The 27,146-nt window shown below is 51.5% G+C and overlaps 1 protein-coding gene and 1 long non-coding RNA gene across 3 annotated transcripts in view; one reads left to right on the top strand and one right to left on the bottom strand.

Moving 5' to 3' along the window:
• Nucleotides 1-333: 333 nt before the first annotated feature.
• On the bottom strand, nt 334-15,878 carry HEYL (hes related family bHLH transcription factor with YRPW motif like). 2 transcript variants are annotated; one of them, XM_054493643.1, is made up of 5 exons: nt 15,722-15,878; nt 8,794-8,860; nt 7,644-7,727; nt 6,386-6,467; nt 334-3,354 (listed from the first exon to the last, which is right to left on the bottom strand). In XM_054493643.1, exons 1-5 carry the CDS (start codon nt 15,799-15,801, stop codon nt 2,681-2,683), a joined length of 987 nt encoding a protein of 328 aa, XP_054349618.1. In that variant the 5' UTR covers nt 15,802-15,878; the 3' UTR covers nt 334-2,680. The 2 variants fall into 2 exon arrangements, with proteins under 2 accessions (XP_054349618.1, XP_063521772.1); XM_063665702.1 differs by having other exon boundaries at nt 8,794-8,856; nt 15,722-15,817.
• A 42-nt stretch (nt 15,879-15,920) lies between these two features.
• The window catches only part of LOC129039781 (uncharacterized), a 30,851-nt gene continuing 19,625 nt past the window's right edge, over nt 15,921-27,146 (top strand). Inside the window, exons 1-2 of the long non-coding RNA XR_008503484.1 lie at nt 15,921-16,264; nt 19,655-19,777. This is a non-coding gene — a long non-coding RNA (uncharacterized LOC129039781). The remainder of the gene's footprint in view (nt 16,265-19,654; nt 19,778-27,146) is intronic.

The raw sequence follows: 27,146 nt of genomic DNA, 5'->3' as shown, positions 1-27,146 counted from the left end.
GGAAATGAAGGAAGGCCAGGTGGCAGAAGCTCAGGGAGCAAGTCTGGGACTGGCAAGAAATGAGGCTGGAAGTGAGGCTGGGACCAAAAGAAGACCTTTAGAATAATAGGGTAACAGAGTGAGGTTTTCAAACTAGAGATGATACAATATGACCTGCAGCTTTCAATTTCTCTCTGGTGCTACTGAGAACTGATTGACAAAGCAAGAGGGAAGACCTTTCTGAGGCCAGGGCAGTGATCTCGGGGAGGTGATGTGGCCTGGCCAGGTTGGCTGTGGGTGCAGACAGAAGTGGATGGAATCCAGAGATAGTTTAGAAGTAGAATCTACTGGAAGTTTCCAAAAGCACTAAAAAAAAATCTTTATTGGATGTCCGCAACAACCTCTGCAATGGGGTAGGAGTTGGAGACCCCAGGAAGGCTTGGGGATAGAAACAGAAGATGCAAGTCCTTGACCACGGAATCAGATCACATAGTCACCTTTCCTTCCACAATATCCCAGGGACAATGAAAGCAAGTTCAACCAAGATGCTGAAAGAGCTGGGTCATTCCCACCTCATTTCAGTGGCATCACAGATTCTTTGGAGTTGCATACTTGCAACGTGGAAATGTGTTTCCCACAGCCCCACTAGGGATTCTCAGGCTGGGAAGTTGCCAAATTGCAAGACTACATCACTGACCTGGTATCCCAGGAGCAGCAGGAGAGGAGGAGGAGTTGTCCTTGTTCCTGTCCTGAGTGGGCCCCTTCATGATAAAGGGGAAACTGGCCTTTGCCTTCTGTTACCTCCTCTGTCCCTGTCCCCACTCCTGGGATCATGTGTGAGTTCTGTCTTCCTTCTACCACAGTCTCCCCTCTGCCTCCCTCAGGAGCACTCCCTGCGAATGACCCACTCTCTAAAATGATCCCCCCTCTCCTTGCTACTGCACATCTCAGATGGGTCCAGGAGGACAGCAGTCTGATGGTATTAGCTCACACTAAAAATGAAAGAGGTTCTTTCCTCTTTATCTCTCCTTGAGGAGTTTGTCTTTTCAAAAGAGCTTTCTGGGTCACTCAATGATCTCCTCCTTCTTATCCACTTCTTTGAAAGGGCTCTTTTCCCCAAGGTCTCTGCAAACTCACTTTTCAGTCCATGGAGTCTCCACAATGCAGCCTCTGGGGAGGGTGGTTCCATCAAAGGGAGGAGGTGGGAGAATCTTCCCAGGGGTGACAACTGAAGTATCTAACCAGTGTGGAATGAGCATCAGTGAACTGCTGGCTCTGGGACTCCACAGCCTTGGATCGGCTGGGCAGTAACCAGATCATAGGAGTCCTGGGGGAAGTGCCAGGCGGTGGGGGGGCACTTGGAGTCACTTGGGGGAGTAGATATTTACCAATGAGTACAGAAGGGTTTCTGCGTTTTATCAACTGGTGTGGCAACACTGGTCCCACTGGGTGTCAGTCCAGGCTCCGCTGTCCTGCTGGGAACAATCGCTGGACCATTTGTTTCCTCTGTTAGAAAAAGTGGCCTAGGGTGGAGCCGGGGAATGAAATGGCTTCTGAGCAGAGCCAGCTCTGTGGAGTCCTGGTGAACAGAATCTCAGGCCCTCGACCCACTGCATGACCTTGAAGGGCTGAGGTGCCTCGAATCATCCTTTCTCTTGTCCCTCCTCGCAGTTATTTTTGTCCAGCCTGACAGCCCTTGGCTGTTCCAGCAGTCTGGGTTCTGTGAGCCGGATGCAAACCAGGCAGCACAGACGTCTGGTACTGAATCCCAAGAGGTTCCTCTCTGCGCACCATCACATGGGGCCACGGCCCCTCTGCACTGTGCACCCAATTGGGAGGGACCACACGCCTGGAGGATGGCGACTGTAAGATGCGGGGGCTGGGCTCTCCATTGCTCAACCCTGGCTCCTGTCTGGGAGAGCTGTCCAGGGCCTGGTGTGAGGACACCCTGTCACAGAGTTTTGCTGCTGCCTAGAAACCTCCCAGCTGGGTTTATCAGGCCAGCTGTGTGCAGGGACCTGTTAGTCAGTGAGAGGGTGGGTGTCTGCTGCTGGGAGGAGGGTGGGAGCAGGCTCTGCTGGGCCCCCAGTCTCCAGGCCTTGGCTGTGGTGGAGAAAGGGTCTGTCCTGTGGTTCAGTGTGATGGTGTGGCCCAAGAACAGGTGGGAAGGGGCAGACAAGGTTCCCAGGAGACCTCTTTGTAGCCCCTGCTCAGTTACTATCTCCAGGAAGCGAGGCAGACACTATGTTCCAGCCTCTTGGCGTGGGAAGGCTGCAGCCAGTCAGTCATTGCTCCCGACTGGGGTCTGACCGCTCCAAGGAACAGCCTGCCTTGGGTCCTGGTGCCCTGCAGGTTAAAGCTTTTTCTCAGACCTAAGGTTCATGCCTGCTGCTGGTGTGCAGAGGGCAGGAGAGGGGTCTGGGCGCATCTCTGAGGGTCTCTCCCAGGACTCATCTGTGCAGGTAAGAAATGGAACCAAGCCTCTGAGACCAGAACAGCTCCAGGAGAGCTGGGTGGATAAGCTGGGATAACAGTGAGGAGGAGAGATGGGCTGAAGCAGGAGGGGGCCTCCGATGGCTGGAGAACATGCCTTCACATATGAGCCAGTCCAGGGAGCAAAGCAGAAAAGGCAGTGCCCTTTTTTGGGCTCCTGGTAAAAGAACCTTCCTTATTCCTTGGGGCAGGGTGGTGAAGGGGCAGCTCAGAAAGCCCCGATTTCAGTGATTTCAGAGACCCAGGAGTGGTAGAGCATGGCTCCCGCTGGCCTCCCAGCTGGCCCTGGGGAGGATGAGTTGGGGGCGGGAACAGCCACGTAAGCAGCGGACCCTGTAGGACCAGGGGGTGTTGGGGAGGAAGACTGCAGGAGGGGAGCGATGTGGCTGCTCCTGGCAGCCCTGCTGCTGGGGGCTACAGGCACAGGGGTCGCTGGCCTCTCTAGGGGGCGGGCCCTCCTGGTGGAAGATGCCCCTCGACTGGGCAGCACATTCCTCCGGGCTGGCAGGATGATGCCTGTGGCTCTGCAAAGGGGAGCGGTTCGGAGGGCTGGGATGGGGTAAGCAGGAGAGGAGACGCCGGGGAGGACAGGGCTGGGCACTCTTCCCAGGACGGCGAGCTGGTTGCTCAGGGCTGGCAGCCCCGGACAGCTATGGAAGAAAGACCAGGGCCAGGCAGGGAAGGCCAAGGGGCCAGTGGGTGTGGGTGAAGGCTCCATCTCGGCTGCGTAGCTGTTGAGGTGGGAGAGAAGGCGAATCCGGACGGGGTCTGCATGGCTGCTGGGCCCTTCAAGGACCCCCAGGTACCTGATGACCTCGGTGAGGCATTCCCGAAAACCAATGCTCCGGAAGTCAACTGCCAGGGCTCGGGCATCAAAGAATCCTGCAAAGGGAGGTGTGATGAAGGTCATGCCAAATGTGGGGAGAAGCATGGAGCCTGGGTCTGACTGTCTGAGTTCTGGACCTGCCTCCTCCACTCACTCCCTGGGCAGCCATGGCCATGTCACCCTGCCTCTCTGAGCCCTTCTCCCCATCTGCAAAGTGAGTACAAAAATCCCTTCCTGGGGTGGAGGATGATGTGTTATAATGATCAAATGAATTCATTAAACTATGAAGCATTATAAAATGTAAAATATTGCTTTCATCACAATTCATGATTAACACAAAGAAAAAACTTTGTGGCCAAGATAACTTCATTGAAGTAGATACTTGACAGATATGAAAGGTTGTGCACTTGGAGGTGTAGAACAACCCTGCCTGCTGAGAGGGGCAGATGCCCAGGAAGGGAGGTGGCAGCAGCAGCCATCAGAGTGAGGATGCCCGTTGGAGAAGGCAGCGTAGTGTAGCAGTGAAGTGTGAGGTCGTCGGAGGCCAGGAGAGCTGGGTTCAAATCCTGGCTCTGCTACTTAACTAGCTGCCTGATTGTGGACAAGTCTCTTTATCTCTCTGTGCCTCAATTTCCTTAGCTGTAAAATGGGGATATAGCAGTGCCTACTGTATAGAGTTGTGAGGGTGAAATTAAAATAGTGCACAGAAAATGCTGAATAAATGAAAAGTTAGCTATCACTTCTATTACTGGCTTGGCCTTGTTGGCATCTGAGTTTGTCCCTTGGCTCAAAAGGCAATCTGGAAAACAAGACCCCACTGTGATCCTCAGCTGCTGTTATCGGACAGGGACCCTCTCTTTGATGGATAACCAGGTGAACGGAATTCCTGTACAAGTATTCACATCCTCACTGCCTCTCCATACCTGTTCCTCTCTTGACAACCTTCTGGGCAAAGGCAGACACAACAACCCCAGCCAGCACTGGTCTCATGACGATGGCAGCAAATACCTAGTCCTTGGTTCATGGCCCCTACAGAGGAACAGCTCAGCTGGAGACTATGTTTGGAGTCAGGTCAACTTGTGGGTGAGAACCAACTCTGCTATACACTTAGCCATGTAAGTTCAAGCAAATCTCTTCACCTTTCTGCGTTTGCTGTTCTTTTTTTTTTTATTTTATTTTTTTTGAGATGAAGTCTCGCTCTGTCCCCCAGGCTGGAGTGCAGTGGCACGATCTTGGCTCACTGAAACCTCCGCCTCCCAGGTTCAAGAGATTCTCCTGCCTTAGCCTCCAAAGTAGCTGGGATTACAGGCGACCGCCATCACAGCGCTAGTTTTTGTATTTTCAGTAGAGACAGGGTTTCACCATGTTGGCCAGGTTGGTCTCAAACTCCTGACCTCAGGTGATCCGCCCACCTCGGCCTCCCAAAGTGTTGGGATTACAGGTGTGAGCCACCGTGCCTGGCCTTTGCTGTTCTTTTTTCTTTTTTTTTTGAGACGGAGTCTCGCTCTGTCGCCCAGGCTGGAGTACAGTGGTGCGATCTCGACTCACTGAAAGCTCCGCCTTCTGGGTTCACGCCATTCTCCTGCCTCAGCCTCCCGAGTAGCTGGGACTACAGGTGCCCACCACCATCCTTTTTGTATTTTTAGTAGAGATGGGGTTTCACCATGTTAGCCAGGATGGTCTCGATCTCCTCACCTCGTGATCCGCCCGTTTCGGCCTCCTAAAGTGCTGGGATTACAGGCGTGAGCCACCACGCCCGGCCTGCTGTTTTTTTTCTAACTAACATTTGCTGAATTCTTACTAAGCATTTCATCAAGTTATCTAATTTAATCCTTATAAAACCCTCTAATTATTCCCATTTTAGAGATGAGGAAACTGAGGGACAGGTTAAATCATTTGTCTAAGGTCATAAAGCTAGTAACCAGTAGAGCCCAATTCAAATCTAAAGCCTATACCGTGAACCACAGTTCTGTCTTCCCATTAGTTCACAGTCAGAAAATGATGGTAACACTAACCCCCATCTTGCAGGTTCTTGTGAGAATCAAATGAAATAACACAAGTGAAAGCATTTTAAAACTGTCAAATGATGTCCACATATTAGTCACTACTTTTCTTTTCACTGGATAACCATAAATGTAATTTGAATCTCCCTCATTGGTTCATTAGAGATGGAAGTCTCCACTCTTAGCAATGCATTTCTTTGGCAGAAGTTCCCAAATGGACCACCTGCACCAGAATAATTGGGTGGCTTGTTAAACTTGCAAACTCCTAAACTTCAATCCAGACCTACTGCCTCAGAATCTCCGGGGGATGACTCCTGATTCTGCCTGCCCCAAGGTGACAATGACATACACTGAGGCTTCAGAAGCACCAGAACAGGCCACTTAAAATGCTACTGTCCTCTTCTGTAGTAGTAAGTTAGGTCTCTGGAACTTAGGTCTTTGTGGCCAAGGCCTCTGGAGCTTTCAAGGTTTCCCAATTTTGAAATCACCAAACACACAGAGAAACTTTGAGTAGACAGAATTTCTATTTGTCTGGAAGTGTCTTTAAAGCCACTGTTCCCTTACTTTACTGTAACTGATGAGCTTAAAATAACAAAATGAGTTAATTTGTGTCCTGCTACAATCCTGAGACCTGTGGTGAGCATCATATGTCACCCCAGTGCTGCCAAGGACCCCACAATAGCCCAGAAGGCTAGACCAGTGGGTAGGATACCAGGCTCCTCCCTGGGGTCAGGGGGGTCAGATTGGGATCCCAGTGAGAATTAGCTCATTCAGGCAAATCCTTAATGAGGTCCTGGGTTGGAGAAGGGTGGGACCCATAGGAACAGTCTGTTACAGAAGAAAGCGCCTGCCAGGTCTAAGACTGGAGGGAGCTGAATTGAGGAAAAGGTCGCGACAAATGGAGACACTGAAAGTGGAGAGGGAGATGCTGAAAGGAGAGAGAGAAGCTTTGCAAATGTTCCCTCCATTGACTGAGCTCTTCAGAGTGGGCAGCGTGTGGACTTTGCTCACCAGCGTATCCCCAGGGCCCAGCCTCAAAATATTTGTTGTATGAATGATGCCTGAAAGAGAAGAGCATGAGTACCTGTCCCGCCAGTGGCATGGAGCATTTTCAAATGATCCACCGTCATCTGCAAGACCTCGGCTTTCTCCAGCTTGGAAGAGCCCTGCGGGTACAGAAGACAGAAGGGTGGAGCCTGCAGCTGACCACATCGCTGTGCGGTGTCATCAGCACTCACTGTCTCGATTTTCTCACCTTCCTCCCACCCCACTGCTGCCTGCAAATGGGCTTCTGCTTTGGCCAAGTTCTCCAAATCTAGAACATTCTTTTCAGTTCTCCTCTCAGACCACCTGTCCACTGTACAGCTGCCGATCATCTTTCCTGAAACCACTCCTCCCTTGACTTGCACGACACCACTGTTTCTGGGCTGTCCTTTCACCATGCCTCCTTCTCTGCCGTCTCTTAACACAGTACTGTCCCTTCTGTGTCACTTCGCATTCTGCTGCTCCCTGCAGAGGGGCTTGTCACCTCCATGGCTTTAGCCACAATCCTCAGAGTGCCTCTTAAACCAGCTCTTCAGGGAATTCAACTTCAGACTCAATGTGCCCAAGATCTTATCCCCAGACCACTTGCTCTTCCTCTTTTCTCTCTTGGGAAATGCTTCCTAAGCCTCCCAGGTGAAGCTTGAAGATCAGACGCTCCATGGGAGTCCCTTGAGGGCAGATACTAGGTCTAGTTCATGGCTGGTCCTGTGGTGGTTTTAGTGAACATCTGTGGGATGACTGACTTGTTCTCATCAGCATAAGGGAAGGCAGAGAACCCGTGACCTATGCCTTGGTGCATAGGGTGAGAATCTCTGAGGCTGAGTCCACTGTCTGATTCCCCACTGTAGTTCCCCCACCCTAATATGCTCGATGGCAGAGTGCTCACTCCCTGAGCAGCCTGTTCCACTTTCAAGTCACTCTGGAAATGTCTGTAGTGCAGAGGGATGGGCGCTTGAGAATCACACAGTCCTGTGCCCTGCTATTTACCATCTGCGTGATCTGGTATGAGTTACTTCACCTCTCTGTGCTTCAGTTTCCTTACCTGTGCCATGGGCATAATAATCCCTACCCTTTGGGATCATCTTGAGGAGTCAGTTCAATGGGATGATAGACATAAAGCCACCTGAGACACCTAAGTATAAATTTCAATTCCTTTTACCCTCGCCAGTGACAGATATTGGTAAATGATCACAGCATCTCAGGCAGCTGCTACCAATCAACAAGAGATGCCACGAGAAACGAACCTTATCTGCCACCCACACAGTATTTCCTCTAGCACAGTCAGCAATGTCACATACCTGTTTCTCAAAGGCAGTGGGGACCAAGCGTCGCAATTCAGAAAGGCTACTGTTGATGCGGTCTCGACGCCGTTTCTCTATGATCTAAACAATCATGACAAGAAGTTACTCACAGGTGCATCATCACAGTTTCCAAAGTGCCTTGATGGTCATCAACTCATATCTACCCACACAGTATTTTTGTGAGGGAGATCAATCTAGTCTTACTTTATGGTGGAGAAAACCAAGGCCCAGAGAAGGACAGTGATTTGCTTAAGGTCACACAGCAAGAAAGCGCAGAGCTGGGAGTACAACTCAGATCTCTTGTCTTGGTCTACAGGGGTGATATTCAAGATGTTTAACCACTGGTACAGCAGGGCACAGCCAATCACAATGAGGACACCAGCCATGGTGCTGGAGCAGGCCCTGGAGGCCCCTGCTGGGCCAGGAGGGTGACCCCGTCATCTGTGAGGTCATGAGATGGTTTGGGGAGTCCCACGTGTTGCTCTCTCTAGCTGCAGGGCCCTTCCACCCACACACTCTCATTCTTCCCTCCAATACTGGTAGCAGAACACCAGGAGCAGGACAGATATGACCCCATTTTACAGATAAGGAAAATGAGGGCTGGAAGGAAGTGGTTTGCCTAAGGGCTTACAGTGAGTGAGTGTCAGGCTGCTCTCTGCCAGACCCCAGGTGTCTGGACTCCCAGTGCGGAAGCACAGCTGCATCCTGGGAGGAAAGTGGGACTGAACATGATGGACAGATGACAGCGGCAAGTGGGGACCCTTCTTTTGTCCCCTCCCCCACCCCGGCACACTGAGGGGGATGAAAGTTCTGGACTCAGAGAGGAGACAGAAGATAGGAACAACAATCATAATGGCCTATTGTGTGTCTGCTATTGTTCAGAGCATTATATTAATGCACTTAATCTGCAAAGCAGCCCTTTGAGGTGGGCCCTGTCATTATTCCAGTTACACAAAGGAGCAAATCAGGCTCAGAGAGGTTAACAGGCTTGCCTGGAATCACCCTGATAGCTAGTGACAGAGCCGGGATTTGAACCCAAGCAGTTAGCTTCATGGTGAAGTTTCTGCCCAGGGTTCTCCCGGCCAGACTGCAGGGGATTCATGGCCACCCTTTGTTGGGCAACTCAGAGGCTGAGACGGACACTCACCCCTCTGCGTTTCTTCCTGGCTTGCATCTGCGAAGGGCTGGGGGTGGACAGCGGCCTGGCCATCTGGCTGGAAAGGAAAAGAAAAGCTGATTTTTCAGGGCTGGGGGACCGTCTCCCCGGCCTGGGCCGACCTCGGGCCAGGAGGAGCCACAGGCTGGGCCTGGAAGGAGGAGCTTGCTCTCCCCTTCTTCCTGGGGGCTCATTTCAACCCGGGTCAAGTCCTCTCATGCACTCTGGGCCCACTTTGGGCTCTTGGTCCGGACCTGCTCGGCCTCGCCCTTCGCCCCTTCGCCCCTCGCCCCTCGCCCCTCGCCCCTCACGGCGGCCGTCGGGGAACCGCGCACCGCGGCGCGGTAGCTCCGGCTCCTGCAACCCGATCCCCGGGGGCGGGGCGGGCGAGGGCACTGGCCGGCGGCGGCGGGGCTGGGCCGGGCGGGTTGGGTTTCAGAGAGAGCCGCTGGGAACGAGCGTGGAAAGAGCAGATGCCACTGCTTCCCACGGGCCGGGCGGGCCGGCCGCCCGCCCTCCGCCCCGCCTGCAGCTGCCGCCTCCTCCCACGCGGTGCGGCCGGGGGCGAAGGGGAGGCGGCATCTGGGTCCCAGGCCCCTCTCGGATGCTCTGGGACACTGGCTTGGCCTCCCAGAAGGCCCCGTCCCTCCGACCTCGGCCTCTCCTCCCACTCCGGGCCTTCCCTCTGCAGCCACGGTTGAATGATGGATGTTTGCTCACACCCCAGGAGCTCCCATTACAGAGAAGAGGCTCAGCTCTGGGGGGCTTTTCCTGCCCAGACTGACCAAAATAATCTCCAGCCCAACTGCTAACCCTTCTGAAGGTTTTCTGCTTCAGAAGCTCTCTTAGAATGGTGAGAATTCGCTGGGTCCACTGAGGCATCATTAATTTGGCCAACACTTCTAAGGCCCTATTCAGGCCTGGGTGGGTGCTGGTGCACTCAGCCAGACCCCAGCCCTTCCTCAACTCAGCTCCAGTGGGCAGACACTACACCAACAAACAACAAACAAGGTAACTCCCCTGCCGTTTTGGAAGACACAACGCCACACATCTGAACAGGAATCTGCAAGCTGGCCTTCACCCACACCTGCTCCTGCTGCCCCTGGGTTTCCCCATCTCAGTGAAGGTACCCCAGTTCTGCAAGGTGGAAAGCTGATACTGTCTTTGATTCCTCCTCCTCCTCACCCCCATCTCATCAAAACCTGCCCACGCTATGTCTAAAATACATCTCACGTCTGTCCTCTACCTCTCTGCCACTTCTCTCAATGCTACGCCTCTATCATCTTTCATCTGGATGACTGCAAGAGCTTCTTGTTGGGTCCTTTTACACCCTCTTTTACTCTCTACAAGCCTATCTCCACACTGCAGGCAGAGTGATCATTGAAATCTGATCATATCACTCACTTAAAACTCCTCAGTGGCTCCCCAATTTTTTTGTTTGTTTGTTTTGGGGTTTTTTTTAGATGTAGTCTTGCTTTGTTGCCCAGGCTGGAGTGCACTGGCATGATCTCGGCTCACTGCAACCTCTGCCACCCGGTTCAAGTGATTCTCCTGCCTCAGCCTCCGAAATAGCTGGGATTACAGACACCCACCACCACGTCCAGCTAATTTTTGTATTTTTAGTAGAGACGGGGTTTCACCATGTTAGCCAGGATGGTCTCGAACTCCTGACCTCAGGTGATCTGCCCGCCTCGGCCTCCCGAAGTGCTGGGATTACAGGCATGAGCCACCATGCCTGGCCCCAGTGTTTTTTAAGATCAAGGCCACCATCTTTCAGGTGGTCCAACTGGCCCCTGTTAACCCCTCTAGACTCAACCGTCTTCTTCTGTATGCTCCAGCCTGTGAATGCACCAACTCCTTCATTCAGTTGCATGTACTGTCCCCTAGCCTAGGTCCACCATCTCTGGTCCACCCATCACCCCAAGCCCCAGTCCCTTTGCCCTGTAACTTCTACAACCCATCAGATCTCAACTCAGATGGCACCTCCCTGGGGAGCCTTTTCTAACATTCCTCCTCCCACTAGTGTCCCCTGCTCAATACTCTCCTAGCACCCTGCTTTCACAGCATTTATGCCAGTTCATTGTTTTATATTTATATGGTTACTTGATTGATGTCTATCTCTCCAACAAATCCATAAGCTCCATGAGGCCATGAGCCATGTCTGTTACATTCACTATTGCAGCTTCAGTACTCAACAAGGGCTTGGAATACAGCAGAACTCATGGTAGAGCTTTCTTCTCTCACCCATGTCTTTGGCATCACTGGGGAACAGAGACGTAAGCACCATAAAATCTACGGCCTAGGACTTTGTGGAATGGGGGCATATATGACGTAACACAAGGGTCCCAGCCCATGTGACTACCCTTTTGGCATTTGAATTTGGATCATTTTCATCAACTGCTCAGAGAAGGTTGCAGAAGAGACCAGATAGCATTTGTCAAATCCTACTGCTATGTCTCTGGCTTTGTCCAGACACATCCGGAAAAGGATATCTCCCACCCAAACATCTGGATAAGACGACCTGGTAAGAGGTCTGTAATAGCTCCTGGGAGGGAGGACCCAGCAAGCTAGGTCCAGGGCTCGGATGGCCAGATCCTGAGATCTATGGGGCAGCTTGTTTACAAAGCCTCACTGGTTCACTGGGGACAAACCCCAAGAGCCAAGACACACTAAGAAACACGGCCTTTGTTCCCCCCAGCTTGATAAAGCGTCTCTCCGGGTATTGGGTTAGCCTTGCGCACGTCACTGCCTCTCAGCCTGATCCCTCCGCTGGGACCATCTGTTGGAGGCTGACGCATCCATTTCAGGGCAAAGCAGTGCTGCCATCCCTTTTTCCAATCTCCTGGTCAGCTTGTCCCTGTCGTATTATTTCCCCCCTTCTCCTCTTCCCATATCTCAGAGGCAAACCTCACATTACAGTTTCTTGGCAACATTATGTGTCTTTCCCTCCTTTGAGCCTTACAAAAGCCCATCTTACAGATGAGGATGCTGAGCTTCAGAGAGCTAAAGCAGCTTGCCCAGCCTACCCAGCTGCTAAGGAGCAAAGCCAGCAGGGAATCCGCATCTTCTGGGTCCACTTCAGCATTGTTTCCCTTCTAATTCCTACTTCCTGTCTGTCTGAATAGCCCTCCAGTTCCCTTATTTTTAAAGTTCCCAAGAGCCCAGCCAAAGCTCCCTTCCAGCCCTCGATCTGGCCCTGACAGTGGGATGAGGTGTGGGATTCTCTTGTCTGAGAATCTGAAAATGACACAGATTTTCATGGACCCAGAGAAGATATGTTGACCATCAAGATCTGCTCCATAGGCCTCTAGTGGCTCCTAGCCAGAATTCTGGGGCAGTCTCTTATAGGGCGGAAGCTTTCCAGGTGGTCCTGACCACCCTCAGTGCTGACTTCCCCTGGGAACTCCCCCGTGGAACCCTTGCAGATGACCCTAATCATTTTGTGTCAGCCAAAGGCAGAATCACAATGTCCCAAATGAAGGAATCTCAGAGAGAACTGAGTCCATTTGTAAAATGAGGAAACTCAGAGGGGAAGGGATCTTCCCCAGGCCACACAGCAAATTAGAGGAAAATCCGGAACTACAGCCAGGTCTAGTGTAGTGGCATTTTTTTTTTCTTTTTCTTTCTCTTTTTTTTTTTTTTGAGACGGAGTCTTACTCTGTCACCCAGGCTGGAGTGCAGTGGCACAATCTCAGCTCACTGCAACCTCCGCCTCCCAGGTTCAAGTGATTCTCCTGTCTCAGCCTTCCAAGTAACTGGGACTACAGGCACGTGCTACCATGCCTGGCTAATTTTTTGTATTTTTAGTAGAGACGGGGTTTCACCGTATTAGCCAGGATGGTCTTGATCTCTTGATCTCGTGATCTGCCCGCCTCGGCCTCCCAAAGTGCTGGGATTACAGGCGTGAGCCACCGCACCCGGCCTCTAGTGGCTTTTAATCTGGGGCTTTTGCTAGTGCACCCCATATATACAACATCCCGTCATGTAGATCTCGGAGCCAGTACTTTTTGTTCTATACTGCACTTCCACATCCATTTGTCTAATTTATTGCACAATAGCCCTGTAAGTGAAGTATTTTTTGGGCCATTTCACATTTAGGAAAAATAATCATTTTACAGGTGGAGTGACAGAGACACTGGAGTTAAGAATCACTCCAGTAAGTCCAGTCTTCACACTTCCGGTCTTTTCATTAGACCATGCTGTCTCATAAATATGTTGCCCCCCAACTGAATGGTGACCGCTTTGACAGCAACGTTTATTGGAAGTTACTTTGTGCCAAAGCAGGGGGCTATGTAACTTTATGTATGTTATTCGTCAAACCTTATCCTGTGAGGCAGGAATGCTAATGTATTCCCATTTTGAATGGGAGAAAACTGAGGTTCAGAAAGGGGTAAAAGTCATTGGCCAAAGTTAATGGTGGTAAGATTCAAACTCAGGTCTATCTGACTCCAAGGCCACCACCTTATATTGTGCAGGAACAGGACCCTGATTCAGTGTCTGACATGTGGCAGGTGCTCATTAGATGTTTGCAGAGGGAGAGGAGAGGCTGTACTCTCAGTTTGGACTCATCCTGTGTCAGGGGGCCAGGTTGAGATGAGAGCTCTGTGGGTGAGTTTCACAGATGCGGCAGACTGACACCAGGCAGATGCCACAGTGACGGTGGAACACACCCTGCTCTTTACTCTCATGTTTCTGAGTGTGGGGGATTTGCGCCCTGCCCCTGACCCCGAGAGGCTGGCTGCCTCTGTCCTGCGGCCCTTGTCAGTGTTTATCTGCTTTCTTTGTACATGAAGCTCTTCTTCCCTGAGAGTTCCCTGAGGGCAGAGGCTGAGCAGGATACATCTGGGCCCCCTATGCCCAGCCCGGGGTCTGGGCCACAGCAGGCATCGTTCAGTGCTCCCTGAATTGAAGCATTGATGTCTGCTGGGGGGAGGGCCCTTTGGTGAGTGCCACAAAGGGGCGTCTATAAGTCAGCCTCTGCCAGATGTCCAACTGCTTTCTCTCCTCAGAGGGGTCTGCTCCTCTAAGAACGGTATCTAAAAATGGGCTCTGTATATATAGGAAATGCTGTATGTATAGGAAAAAACTGCCCACTGATCCTTTATGCCTCATGTGAGCAGTTGCCCAGATGCTACCCTCTTCAAGAAGCCCTCCTTGCCATCTTTGATTGAGAGTGACCTCTCCTTGCTTAAGTGCCCTCACAGCCCACAGTCTGTCTCCTTTCCATCCTGTCCATGGTGTTTTTATGACCTGGCAGGTCACTGACTGGGCTGCAAACTTGTGGAGGACAGAAGCCAGCTCTGATCAGCCTAGTTCTCTGGCATCAATTTTGTGCCTCTGATCTATGAAGACCCAATGCCATTGAATCTGAGACCCCGCTCCACCACCACCACATGGTGCTGTGCCCTTTCCTGGCCCTTAACAGGCACAGGCTAAGATAACTGCTTTCTAAATAGCAGTTGCTGCTAAACAATTAAGAAAGGCTAATATGTTGCATAGCGAATTGTATTATACACCCTAAAAACAAATGTACAGGATGCAAGAGGAATATCTGTTATGGCATTTTCCTGGGATTTGTGACTGAGGCAGGATCCTTGGATCTCAGAAAACTGGAGGGCACTAAAATTACAAAATGTCCTCAAAAACATCCCTAAGAATTAACTGGGCCCGGCATGCTGGCTTATGTCTGTAATCCCAACACTTTGGGAGGCCAAGGCAGGAGGATCACTTAAGCCCAGGAGATCAAGGTTGCCATGAGCTATGATCATGCCACTGCACTCCAGCATGGGCAACAGAGTGAGACCGTGTCAGAGAGAAAAAGAAAAGAAAGAAAGGGAAAGAAAAACTGAATTGCCCTCCAGTTCTGTTCTAGAGAGTCAAGTCTAGATGAGCCAAGAGAGATGAAGTATCCCTTTCTTTTCCACTGTTGTCTTTGTTTTACTGATGGGGAAACAGACTCAGGACAGACTCTGTCAGGGAAACCAATGCCCCAAGACCACGTAGTGAGTTGGTGGCAGATTTGGGGCCGGGACCCAGGTCTGCAGACTCCCTGTCAGCCCTGCAGCTCTTTCAGGGTGCTGGGAATCACATGGTGTCTGCCTAAGCATGTGCTGTGCTAAGCCCTTGACATACTTTGCCTCATTTGGTTTTCCCAATACTTCTATGAAGTAGGTTCTATTATTCATGCTCATTTAACAGATAAGGAAACTGAAGCTTAGACAGTTCACAGAACTGCGAGGTAGCGGAACTATACAAGTGCAGTTTGTTCGACAGGTTTGAAGCAGGTCAGACTATCTACCAGGAGCTGAAAGACCCTGGCAGCATGGGGGCACGATAGGAGGAACACTGGAATTGGAGTCTAGGCCCTTGCAAGTCGCTTATTATTTTCTTCAATACTAAGTCCCTAAATCCAAACTCCAATTTGCTCAAAGGAGGACAAATTTTCTTTTTCCTGAAATAATTTGTGGACTACATGAAAACTGCATCCAAACTAGGATAAAATTGGGAAAGAATGGGGTTACTCTGCATCGTCAGCAGATTCCGGACAGGGGCTGGAGTACCATCAGTCTATGAGAGTTTTCTAAGATCTCCAGGGAAAACTCCTTGCCAATGGCCTCCCCTAGGCCACTTCAACAGATAGATGATAACCCACTAGCCACCAGATCCCCCGAGCTGAACTCTACCTCCATGCCAGCATCCCCAGCCCTGCACGACCGAGAGCGCGCAGGATCCAGGCACTCGTGCGTGTAACGGCACGGCCCGCACACACCCCGCACGCCGACACCTGTGGCCCCCGCGCTCACTTGCCTCTGCCCAGGCGGTGCTGGAGGGCTGGCCCACCTGCTTGGCGAGCCCGTCGGGCCGAACCCCCTCCCCCGCTCGCCCTCCGCCTGCTCAGTCCCCGCATCCCGGCCCTTACCTCAGCTCGCCCTCTTGGCCCACGTCGATGGGTCCGTCGGACTCGCCGTCGGAGCCGCTCGGCTCCTTGGGTCGCTTCATGGCGAACGCAGGCTGTCTGGTCTCAGCCCCGCCGCAAGGGCTCCCAGTCGGGAAGTCGGGCCCCGCCCCGGCCCCGCCCCGGCCCCGCCTCGGGGGCGCCGCCGCCGCCGCCCTTTCCCAGGGCCCTTTCCTGCGCCGCAGCTCCGGGCGCCCAGGCGCCCCCTCGCCCCCGCGGTGACGCGCCGCCGAGCCGTGGGAAGGCCCTTGGCGGTCGCCGCCTTCACCGACGGCTGGGAGGTCCGGCTCTGCTTCGCTGTCTCGGCTGCCGCGCGCTGGGTGGCCTTGGGCAGGTGCCCTGGGAGGCCCCACGGGGAAGCCAGGAGTCCCTGTCTGTCCCTGGGTCGCCTGGGCGCTGCTGGCCTGTAGAGGCGCCGCTTCGATGCCCGGGATTCCGCAAGGGTCAACCCCGCGCGCTCCTGCCTCCTGGTGTTCTGGAGGCAGCAGACACATCAAGTTTGTCGAGGTTAGTCGTGGTGGTTGTGGCCTGATCCTCAACAAGAATTCCCCAGCAGCAACTCCGTAGGGGCCCAAAGCAAGTGGAATAGTGTGGCGGGGGCAAGAGGAAGACACTTACACTTCTGAGAGGTGGCAGTCACCCTCAAAAGGGACGGCTGAAGTTGTGGCCACCGCATCTGAGAAAGCTGGGGTCTGGCCGAGGTCCCTAAAGGCCTGGCTTGGTGGCAGTGGTGGGTTGTCCCTGGGAATCAGTTCCCAGGTCACCAGAGGTCGAGTTGTCCTGGGCTCAGGCCAGGAAAGGGCTCCTTCTAGACGCTATGGCCGGGCCTCAAAGTGGGAGAAGGAGAGGAAAAGGGAAGATACCCTCCAGCCTCTCTTCCTGGGGCCTCTGCTTCTGGCAACCCACCAAACTGTTCACTCAGGGAGGGCTCTAGCTGCCCTGTCCTTAGGGAGGGGGACTTGTGGGAAGTTCTCAGATTCACCGGTCATCCTCAGGCGCCCAGTACCTCAGAGAAGCTCCCAAGGCTCCAAAGGAAGCTGCATGAGAGCATCCTGGAGGTGGACTTCTTGGGCAGGGAAGAGGAGATAGAGGAGGTCTTGGTGTGCTGGGTTAGATATGAGAGAAGTATTTTCCTTTTTACCTGCCGCCAGGTGAGGCCCTGAGGGAAGACACCCTTTCAAGTGGGAGAATCGGGTTGGTCATCTGAAAATAACTGTGCTTCCATCCCCACAGCAAGGCCTGCTTGCTGGGGGACACTTGATTACTTGATGGGAAAGAATGTTCCTGTGCCCCCGTCCACACACATCCACAGACACAACCATTTGGCCAGGTATGCAAACATATACACACGGACAGACTTACAAATACATACTGGTAGGCGCAACTGTTGTGAGCAATCAGTACCAGGAAGCCCTGGTGGTCGCCCCAGCCACAACTATGGACTCTCATTCCAAATGCCCTCAGCACTCACATCACTTCTGTGGGCACATGCCAGTCAGTGGAAACCTCAACCAACAGAGAAGTTGCACAATGTGCTATGCATTCCCTGGAAAGGCAGAAGTCAAGGAAGCCTCCCAGATATCTGCCCTGTGTAATTGGCTGAGATAGCAAAGATTGGAAGAGGAGCAGATTTGCAGGGGAAGGTCAAGGGCCCCATGATGGACGTTTCATGTGAGATGTCTTGGATCATCAAAATATAGTGCACAGTTAAATAGAGGATATGGAGTTCAGAAAAGAGGTCTCAGCTGGATATTAAATTTGGACGTCATTAGGTAACTGATGGCATTTAAAGCTATGGGAGCAGATGGGATCATTCAGAAAATGTGGATGGAGACAGAGCAGGGGCCTAGCTAAATACTTAACATTTGGTGAGCACTTATTATAAAACCTGAAACTATTCTAAGTCTTTTGTAAATATTAACTCATTTAATCCTTGACAACCCGATAAAGTAGTAATATTATAATCCCCACTTTACAAGTGAGAAACAAAGGCTGAGAGGTAGACTAACTCTACCTAAGGCCAACAGGCAATAAATGGAAGGGCTGGAATTCAACAAGGCAGTTCAGCTCCAGAGCCAAAACATTAGGCTTTATTACCTTATACAGTACTCCCCCTTCTTTTTAAAATAAAGACAAGGTTTCACTCTGTCACCAGGCTAGAGTGTAGTGGTGCTATCATAGCTCACTGAAACCTTGAATTCCTTGGCTCAAGTGATCCTCCCTCCTCAGCCTCCTGAATAGCTCGGACTACAGGTGCACACCACCATGCTCAGCTAATTAAAAAAAAAATTTTTGCGGGGTGTGGTGGCTCACGCCTGTAATCTCAGCACTTTGGGAGGCTGAGGCAGGCGGATCACAAAGTCAGGAGATCGAGACCATCCTGCCTAACACGGTGAAACCCCATCTCTACTAAAAAATACAAAAAATTAGCCAGGCATGGTGGTGAGCGCCTGTAGTCCCAGCTACTCGGGAGGCTGAGGCAGGTGAATGGCATGAACCTGGGAGGCGGAGCTTGCAGTGAGCCAAGATCGCGCCACTGCACTCCAGCCTGGGCGACAGAGCAAGACTCTGTCTCAAAAAAAAAAAAAAAATTTTTTTTTTGGTAGAGATGAGATCTCACTATGTTGCCCAGGCTGGTCTTCAACTCCTGGGGCCAAGCTATCTTCCCACCTTGGCCTCCCAAAGTGCTAAGATTACAGGAGTAAGCCACTACACCCCGCCAATTATACAGCTCTTAAACATTGTGATATATTATCCACTACTGAGCCTAGAGCTATGCCATCAATATAATAGCCACGAACCCCCCATGGCTATTAAGTACTTGAAATGTGGCTGGTCTGAATTGCTATATGTACAGTGAGTATGAAATACACACCAGAATTTTTTTAAGTGTGAACTATCTCATTGATATTTTTTGTTATGATTACATGTTGCAATGATAATATTTTATAAATATTGGATTAAATAAAATAGTAAAATTAACTTGCCTTGTTTTATTTTTAGGTTTTTAAAAATGTGACTACTAGAAAATGTTAAACTGCATATTCAGCTCCCATGATATTCCTATTGGATGGTGCTAATCTGGTGCAGGGTTTCTTAACCTCAGGACTACTGGCATTTTGGGCCAGATCATTCTTTATTGTGTAGGGCTGTTTTGTGGATTGTAGAATGGTAAGCAGCCTCCCTGGCCTCTATCCACTGGATGCCAGTTATACCCGCTCCAGTTGTGACCATCAGAAATATCTCCAGATAAAATACCAAATGTCCCTTGGGGGAGAAATCACCCCCAGTTGGGAACCACTAGTCTGGAGAAACTCCAAGATTTAAAGGTTGTAGAAGAGAAAGAGCTGCCAGAGAAGACTGAAAGGGCAGTGTAGGAGAGTGGAGTGTGTGTGTGAGGGTGTGGGCAGGAGCCAAAAGAGTGTTTCAAGGACTTGGTCATGATCCTTTTAAAATGCCAGTCAGATCATGTCACTTCCTGCTCAAAACCGTCCACACGCTTCACATCCCATTTGAAATAAAATGCCAACTGCTTACCATGTCCTATACACAGAACAGCTGTAATAACCTGGGCACCTTTGAGAGTGAAAGGAGGCAATACTAATAATCATGCCAGGGCAGTTCAGGGTACACTGGAGGTACCATCCCCTAAGCTCAGGCCCTTGCGCATCTCTCCAGCTTCATCCCCAACCACTTTCTGCCTTGTCCACTCACCCACGAGAGACTTCTTGCCATTTTTATTGGGCCATTCTCACGTTGCAGGGGCCAGAGCTTACAATGACAAACATATAGCAACACATATAATGTAATGTCAGTGATATTAATAGATGCTGTGAAATAAGATAAAGTGAGATGGAGACATAGGGTGACTGGGGGATTGGTGGCTATTTTACTTAGGGGTCAGGAGATCATCTCTGAGGATGAATCACTTATGCAGAGACCCGAATGGAGAGAGGGAATCTAAGAAGATCTGGGGAAGAGGATTCCAGGCAGAAGAAACAGCAAGTGGAAAGCCCTGAGGTAGGAACAGGCATGGAATATCAACAGAATGGTGATATGGTTTGGATCTGTGTCCCCATCCAAATCTCATGTTGAATTGTAATCCCCAGTGTTGGTGGTGGAGCCTGGTGGGAGGTGAGGGAGGTGGATTTTTCATGAATGGTTTAGTCCCATCCCCTTGGTACTGTTCTCATGATAGTGAGTTTTCACGGATCTGGTGGTTTAAAGGTGTGTGGCATCTCCCCCGCTTCCTCTCATTCCTGTTTTTGTCATGTGACGTGCCTGTTCCCCTTTTGCCTTCCACCATGACTGGAAGCTCCCTGAGGCCTCCCCAGAAGCAGATGCTACTATGCTTCCTGTACAGCCTGCAGAACCGTGAGCCAATTAAACCTCTTTTCTTCATAAGTTACCCTGAAATACAGGGAGGTTAAATAACTTACCCAAGATCATACAGCTACTAAGTGGTAGAAATAGGATTCTAACCAAGCAGTCTGACGCCAGAATTCATGCTGGTAACCACTGCATCCTGCATTAGAGCTGGGTAGACCAATCAGGAGACTCTTAAAATAGGCCAGGCAATAAGGACTGGATTCGAGTGATACTGGGTTCCTGTCTGGGTGACTGAATGTATGAAGGTGACAAGCACCAAGGGGAAACACTGGAGAAGGGAAGGAGCTCACTATGGCCATGCTGTTTGTGAGACCTAGTGCACACCCAGGAGGAGAACCCAGGGAGAGGTCTGGGCTGTAGGAGAGATTTGGTGGCTGAAGACATGGGGTACATGACATATCTGTCCCAAGAAGCTAGTTGAGATCCAGAAGGGAGGAGAACCTAGGCTAGGACCCTGGGAAACAATAGCCAAGATTCTCTGGGAAGAAGGAGGAGAATCCTGCGAGAATGGAGCACCAGAGACCAAGGCAACCAAGAGCCGAGCAAAAGGGCTTGGTCACCAGTCCAGGGGCTCTAAGAGGAAAGAAGTGTGATCAGGAGATCACAGATGCCTTGGGATGAATGAATGGAGGCAAGGGAGGCAGAGGCAAGGGCAGGATGTCATGGACTGGGAAGTGTCTGGGGTAGAGGGTTGCGGAAGCAGGTTTAAAAAGGGGGCACGTCAGCCAGGCACAGTGGCTCATGCCTGTAATAGCAGCTACTCAGGAGGTTGAGGTGGGAGGATCACCTGAGCCCAGGAGGTCATGGCTACAGTGAGTCTTGATTGCACCAATGCACTCCAACCTGGGCAACAGAGTGAGACCCCATCTCTAAGGGCGAAAAAAAAACCAGAAAAAAAAGAGGGGCAGGTCAATGAGAGAGGGCACCCCACGCAACTCCAGGCACCAGCAGAGCCTCAGGAGGAATTTGCTCACTGATGGAGAGGGAGTCAGAAGTAAGGAGAAGGGTGAGAGGCCCGGGAGTAGCAGGCAGCCTCAGTCCAAAGGGAGGGAGGACGAGACGGGACCTCTATTCTACCCTCTGCTCCTTTCTCTCTGTCCCAGAGCTGAGCAAGCTGGAGATTTTCAGCAACAGGTTTCAGTTGCAGCAATACTTTCTCTATCACTGAGCCCACACTAGGTCAGCCCCGTCTGCTCTTGGGGCTGGTATTCAGATCACTAAACTGATATGGCCTGGGCTTTGAACGGTTGGCTTGCACATAGACTATACACTGGAACAGGATTCCAGAGACCACTGTGGCAGACACTGAGCCTCTAACTGCTGCATGGTGGAGGTATCTGGGGGGTCTCAGAGGAGAGGATGATTGGCACAGAGATGCCCAGGGTGGTGGTTGGTGGTTATTAATTGTGGAATAGTTTATGTCTGTGTGAGGCCTGGGCTGTTATCCCTGTAAAAGCAGGAACCATGTTGGGTTGTTCACTGTGACCTCCCGATGCCTACCAGTGTCTGCCACAGGTAGGTGTTTGGTAAATATTGGCTGAGTGTCTGGTGATGGGGAGGGGAACTGAGGGGCTCCTGAAGGCCTCCACCTTGTCTGGGAAGGAGGTGGTTCCTGGTCCCTGGAAAAACAGCAGAGACATACAAGGACTTTCCTGGCCCATGGCCCAGGATGAAGTAGGGGCAAGAAGGGACCTGGAGCACCCAGGTGCCACTCAGTCTTCCCTCTGCAGGACCTTATCCTGCCTTTGAGCCTAGGGACACTGGGACCCAGAGAGGGACAGAAACATCCCCAGGGCCACACAGTGAGACAGAAAGTGAGCCACGACAAGAGTAGCCTTTCCATGCCTTGGTTTTCTCATCTGTATAATGGGATGATACCAAAGCCACTCCACAGGGTTGTTGTGAGGGTTAAATGAGGTAAGATGCAGAGAGCGATGCCTGGTGTTGAGAGTGGGTGCTCTAATGTTACATTTGGGTTCGGCCTCTGTCTCCATCCACTCTCTCCCTAGGTGGTTCACCTACTCCCTGGCTTTTCTTTCTAGGAGCCAATGATTCCCAAATTTATATCTCAAATGCAGACTTTTTTTCTCAGGTTCAGACCCATAGATCCAACTGCGCAGTCTTTTTCCTTAGACTCATGTTGGTCCACCCACATGCCGAGACCTAGCCGGGGTGTGCTGGGCCTGTCCTGGACCTCTGCAGGCTCTCTGTGCCACACCCAGATGTCAGGCAGCCCCATCACCACTTTCCTGCTCCATGTTCCATCCTGAGAACAGTCTGAGCCTCCTTGCCTCCCCCTCCCCCCACCCCCTGCTCATCCCAGGCCCTTCCTGTCCTCCCCTTGCCGTCCTCCCCCGCTCCTCTGGGACCCATCTGCGCTCACTTTCCACCTCCACAGCTGCTGCCACAGCTGGTCACTGATGGAATGTGCAGCTGCTGGGAGCCACATGTGCAGAGCAGGCGGCGCACAAGCTACCCCTGGGGCTAGCGAGGGTGGAGGCTCGGACCATCTGTCTGTGTCTGTCTGTCTACAACACACACATGCATGTACACGCACACACTTCTAAGCTCCTTCTCTAAGTAAGGTGATAAACGTGTTGGTTTGGTTCCCCTTCCCTGTCCCTGGGCTGCAGAGTTCATGCTCTACTTATCTGGGCCCCTGAGAGCAAAGCAGCTGGGCTGGCCCTGCTGTCTTGAAGCTTATACACTCCCACCCCTACGTTCAGGCAGTACAAGTCCCGCAGGAGCCACACAGGGGCGGAATGGCAGACTGGGTGTTCGGAGCTTCCCTAGCTTTCCCAGGCCCTGGGGGGTGGCCCACCATGGAGGAAGCCAGAAGCTTCGGACACATTCCAGAGCCCCCTTGGCAGCACCCAGAGGCTCTGGAGGCGTGGCAGCCTGGGGGCAGGGCCAGCAGCATCTGTCCGGGTTCCACACTCTGGCCTCTCTGGAATCTCGCATATTTCTCTTCCGTGTGTGCGTGATATCAGCAGGACAAGGACACTGGGGGAGGTGGGAGGGGAGGGACTGAGCTCCTTGAAGTCAGATGGCTATGGGGGTGGGGGTGGGAGCTGGGGGAGGGCCTGGTCCCTGCCATTTGCACACAGTACGAAGAGGACACCCTGGCCTCTAGCTCCCAGGCCTGACTGGGTCCTGATACCGCCCAGTGCATTCCCATCAGAGCCCCCTTCCATCTCTCTGGGCGTTAGTTTCCTCATTTGTAAAACAGGAATAAGACAAGCATCTACCTCTTAGGGTAATAGGTTGTAGAACCCAGATCCTCCTTGGAGTCCTTTTTGCTCTGTGGACAGCTTACTCTCCCACCACTCCCCTGACCCCCAGTCCTGCCACTTTCCATGTTTTCTGGAACATCTAACACAGGTTCATACCTCTGGGCCTTTGTATTCTGTCTTGAAAGCCTTTCCCTTTCTCTGTCTGGAAAACTCATACTCATCCTACAAAGCCCAGCACAAAAATACCTCTCTGGGAGTCTTCCCTGCCTCCCCCTGGCGGCTAGTCCTTCCTCCTTGTACTCCTGTGGCTCCCTGTGAACACCTCCAGGGCAGCCCGACCTGCCTATTCTGCCACTGTTTACCTCCCCGATTGTGGCATCTCGCAAAGCTGTGGCTGAATGGGAGCTGCCCTTCCTGGGGCTGATGGCCACCTCAGGAGCCCAGGCCACCTCAGGAGCCCAGGCCCAACACCCCACAGCTGGTGGGTGTCAGAGCACAGTCAGGACATGGTTCTAGGCCTGGCCCCCAGCCTGATCCTTCCAGGCAGAGCTTCCCACCTATACCATTTAGTCTGGACTTAACATGCAGAGGAAGGAGCTTGGACCTCACCAGCTGCCACAGCATTTCTTAAACCAGAAGCAGCCATTGTTCTCCTCCCTCCACCCAGGCCAGCCAAGCCAAAGTCCTGCTGTACAGATGGAGTAACTGCAGCTTAGACAAGGGAAGCCAGCAGCAGGGACTGGATTAGAACCCAGGGCTCTCATCCCCAGTTTAAGGCCCTAGGCTCCTGTCTGTCCCCAAACTCCCTCTTTGATGAAGGATATGGAGACTGGGAAGTGATCATGGGGTTGAGGCAGAGCCTGGGTGAGATGGAAACCCAGGGCTTGGGAAGCAGCTGTCCCTAACCTCTGGGTATAGCTGAAATTGGAATCCACCATGTCCTCTGGTGTTGACAGGAAACCCACACTTCTATTTTACCACTTAGCAATGATGGAGAATTTTAACACCATCAGGCACAGCTCTAAGCTATCCTAGGGTTGGGGGAGAAGATGGATGAGCATGGATCCTATGGCTCAGAAAAGGTGTGTCAGTTCAGGCCTTCTAGGAGACAGATGCTAAGGCCAATTGGAGATGCAGAACATTTACTGGATAAATTGCCTATAAGGGTAAAAGAGAGGGAGCAGGAGGAAGCAGAAAGAGCCTTTTGACCGTGATGCAGGTCTGACATCTGTGAAGGAGAGTGAGAAGGGAGATGGCTTGGTTAGGAAGAGCCTCAGACTGCAGCTCTGAGAAAGTCCTGATTGGGCCCAGAGTAAAGATGGGGTCCCACGTAGGACAGAAATAGCCTGGTGTTAGCTTCCCTACCATGCCCAGTCACCACTGGGAGCAGGCTAGGAAAAGCGTGCTATCTGTCCCATGAAAGCTGCAGCAGACCCAGAGGGGCAGCTGCTGCAGGCTGTTGGGTAATCATGCTCCTTGCAGCAGGTTCTCTTGAAGGAGATGTGAGTTATGCACTCTCCTGGCAGCCACACAGGATACATGTTTTGCAAGGTCACCCAGCAAGCAGCTAACAAGTTCATATCCTTGGGCTGTGGCTGTATTATTCTCACACTGGGGTGAGCTTTATACCACTTGGAGCTTCATAGGGCTTCTAAGGGGAACTTTGCCAGAGGAATGAAAGAATGAAGATTCATGGGTGGGTAGGCGCAGCAAACCACCATGGCACTCCTTTACCTATGTAACAAACCTAGGCCGGGCACGGTGGCTCATGCCTGCAATCCCACCACTTTGGGAGACCAAGATGGTTGGATCACCTGAGGTCAGGAGTTCAAGATCAGCCTGACCAACATAGTGAAACCCTGTCTCTACTAAAAATACAAAATTAGCTGGGTGTGGTGGTGCATTCCTGTAATCCCAGCTACTTGGGAGGCTGAGGCAAGAGAATCACTTGAACCCAGGAGGTGGAGGTTGCAGTGAGCGAGCCAAGATCACGACACTGCACTCCAGCCTGGGTGGCAGAGCGAGACTCCGTCTCAGAAAAAAAAACAAAAACAAAAAACAAAAACAAAAACAAAAACTCTGCGTGTTCTGCACATGTATCCCAGAACTTAAAATTAAATTAAATTAAATTAAATTTTAAAAAAAGAATGAAGATTCAAATTGCTATGGTCTGAATATGCCTTTCCAAAATTAATATGGTGAAACCTAATCACCAACGTGATGATATTAGGAGGTGGGGCCTTTGGGAGATTATGAGATCTTGAGGGTGGAAGCACATGCCACCATGCCCAGCTAATTTTTGTATTTTTAGTAGAGACGGGGTTCCATCATGTTGGCCAGGATGGTCTCAATCTCCTGACCTCGTGATTCACCCGCCTCGGCCTCCCAAAGTGCTGGGATTACAGGTGTGAGCCACCGCGCCCGGCCAAAAATAATGTTTCTTTAAGTGACCTATTGGAAAATAAAACTGGCTACTAGTAAGCACAAGATAAAAAACAGAACACATAGGCCTTAGGTCATGGATGAGCTTTGCAAGTTGAAAAGGGAGTGCACACGGGAGGAGAAAGAATTATGTCTGTGATTTCTTTATCTGGTTACTCCTTTTTTTTTTTTTTTTTTTGGTTCCAGCTCCGAGCCACAGTCACATCTGTATCACGTCATGGGGTTTTTATTCCCAAATCCAGTCCAAGACCATGTCAGAAAGTAGAGAATTCATTTATGGCACCAGAGGCTGGGGCTGATATCCAAGGCCTAGGAAGGAGGGGGTGTTAGGATGCCACCCTTCCGCCACCCCTGCCTTTCCCTCACCTTGGACGTGGGCCACTGGTTATAAAACAGGGCAAACAGCTCTGGGACCACTGGCCTTATGGACATTATAAAAATTTTACCATGAGACTAAGACATCTCAGAACACAGTTTTGATGATGCCCCCAAGTAGGTGACTCCAAGGCCCTTGAAGGAATGTTGGACAGGAGGTGTGGGAAGGAAGTAGATGAAGAACATATTTCTCTCCATTCCTGGTGACTGGGTGGGGACAGGTGGGAAAGCGAGGGGACTTCAGGTTGGAGAATCCAGGAGACACATTCAAGTCTAGTCTTGCCACAGGGCAGAAGAATGGTTAACATAACCTTGGGGGCCCCTGGTATACCAGACTGATGGAGGTATAATAATATGTGATAGCCAGCCTCCAAGATGGCCCCTAATCATCTCCACTTCCCGATATTCACCTCCTTGGGTAGTCCCCTCTCACCTTGTATCAAGGTTTGTCTGGGTGACCAATGGAATATGCTAGAAGTGATGACATGTCACTTCCAAGGCTAGGTCATAAAAGATGGTGTGGCTTTTGCCTTGCTCTCTCGATTACTCACTCTCAGGGAAGCCAACAGTCATGTTATGAGGACACTCAGGTAACATTGTGGTGAGGAACTCTGGTCACCTGCCAACAGCCATGTGAGTGAGCCATCTTGGAGGCAGCTCCTCCAGCCCTAGGCAAGCCTTCCATTGACTGCAGCTCCACCTGGCAGCTTGACCACAACCTCATGAGAGGCTCTGAATAAGAACCACCCAGAAAAGCCACTCTTGGATTCCTGCTCTGCAGACACTTTGAGGTGCAGGAAGACCCTGAGGTCTAGGAAGACCCTAGGGTGCAGGAAGAAGAATGATGTGAGGGCTAGAGTCTGAGTTATCCCCTTCTTCCTTCATCTCACATCCTTTCTCATCTTCTCTTCCTCCCACTCCATCCCCACCCTTGGTAGTTCCAGATGGGA

The sequence above is a fragment of the Pongo pygmaeus genome, chromosome 1 (genome assembly GCF_028885625.2).
Source record: "Pongo pygmaeus isolate AG05252 chromosome 1, NHGRI_mPonPyg2-v2.0_pri, whole genome shotgun sequence".
NCBI lineage: Eukaryota > Metazoa > Chordata > Mammalia > Primates > Hominidae > Pongo > Pongo pygmaeus.
This window is presented reverse-complemented; position numbering and strand designations above follow the sequence as displayed.

Bases quoted from the DNA above. Each gene is read 5' to 3' on its own strand.
- HEYL (XM_054493643.1), bottom strand. From the start codon at position 15,801: ATGAAGCGACCCAAGGAGCCGAGCGGCTCCGACGGCGAGTCCGACGGA. The intron at 8,861-15,721 runs GTAAGGGCCGGG...TTTCCTTTCCAG, and splicing joins GGCCAAGAGGGCGAGCTGAG to CCAGATGGCCAGGCCGCTGT. The intron at 7,728-8,793 runs GTGAGTGTCCGT...ATGATTGTTTAG, and splicing joins CCAGGAAGAAACGCAGAGGG to ATCATAGAGAAACGGCGTCG.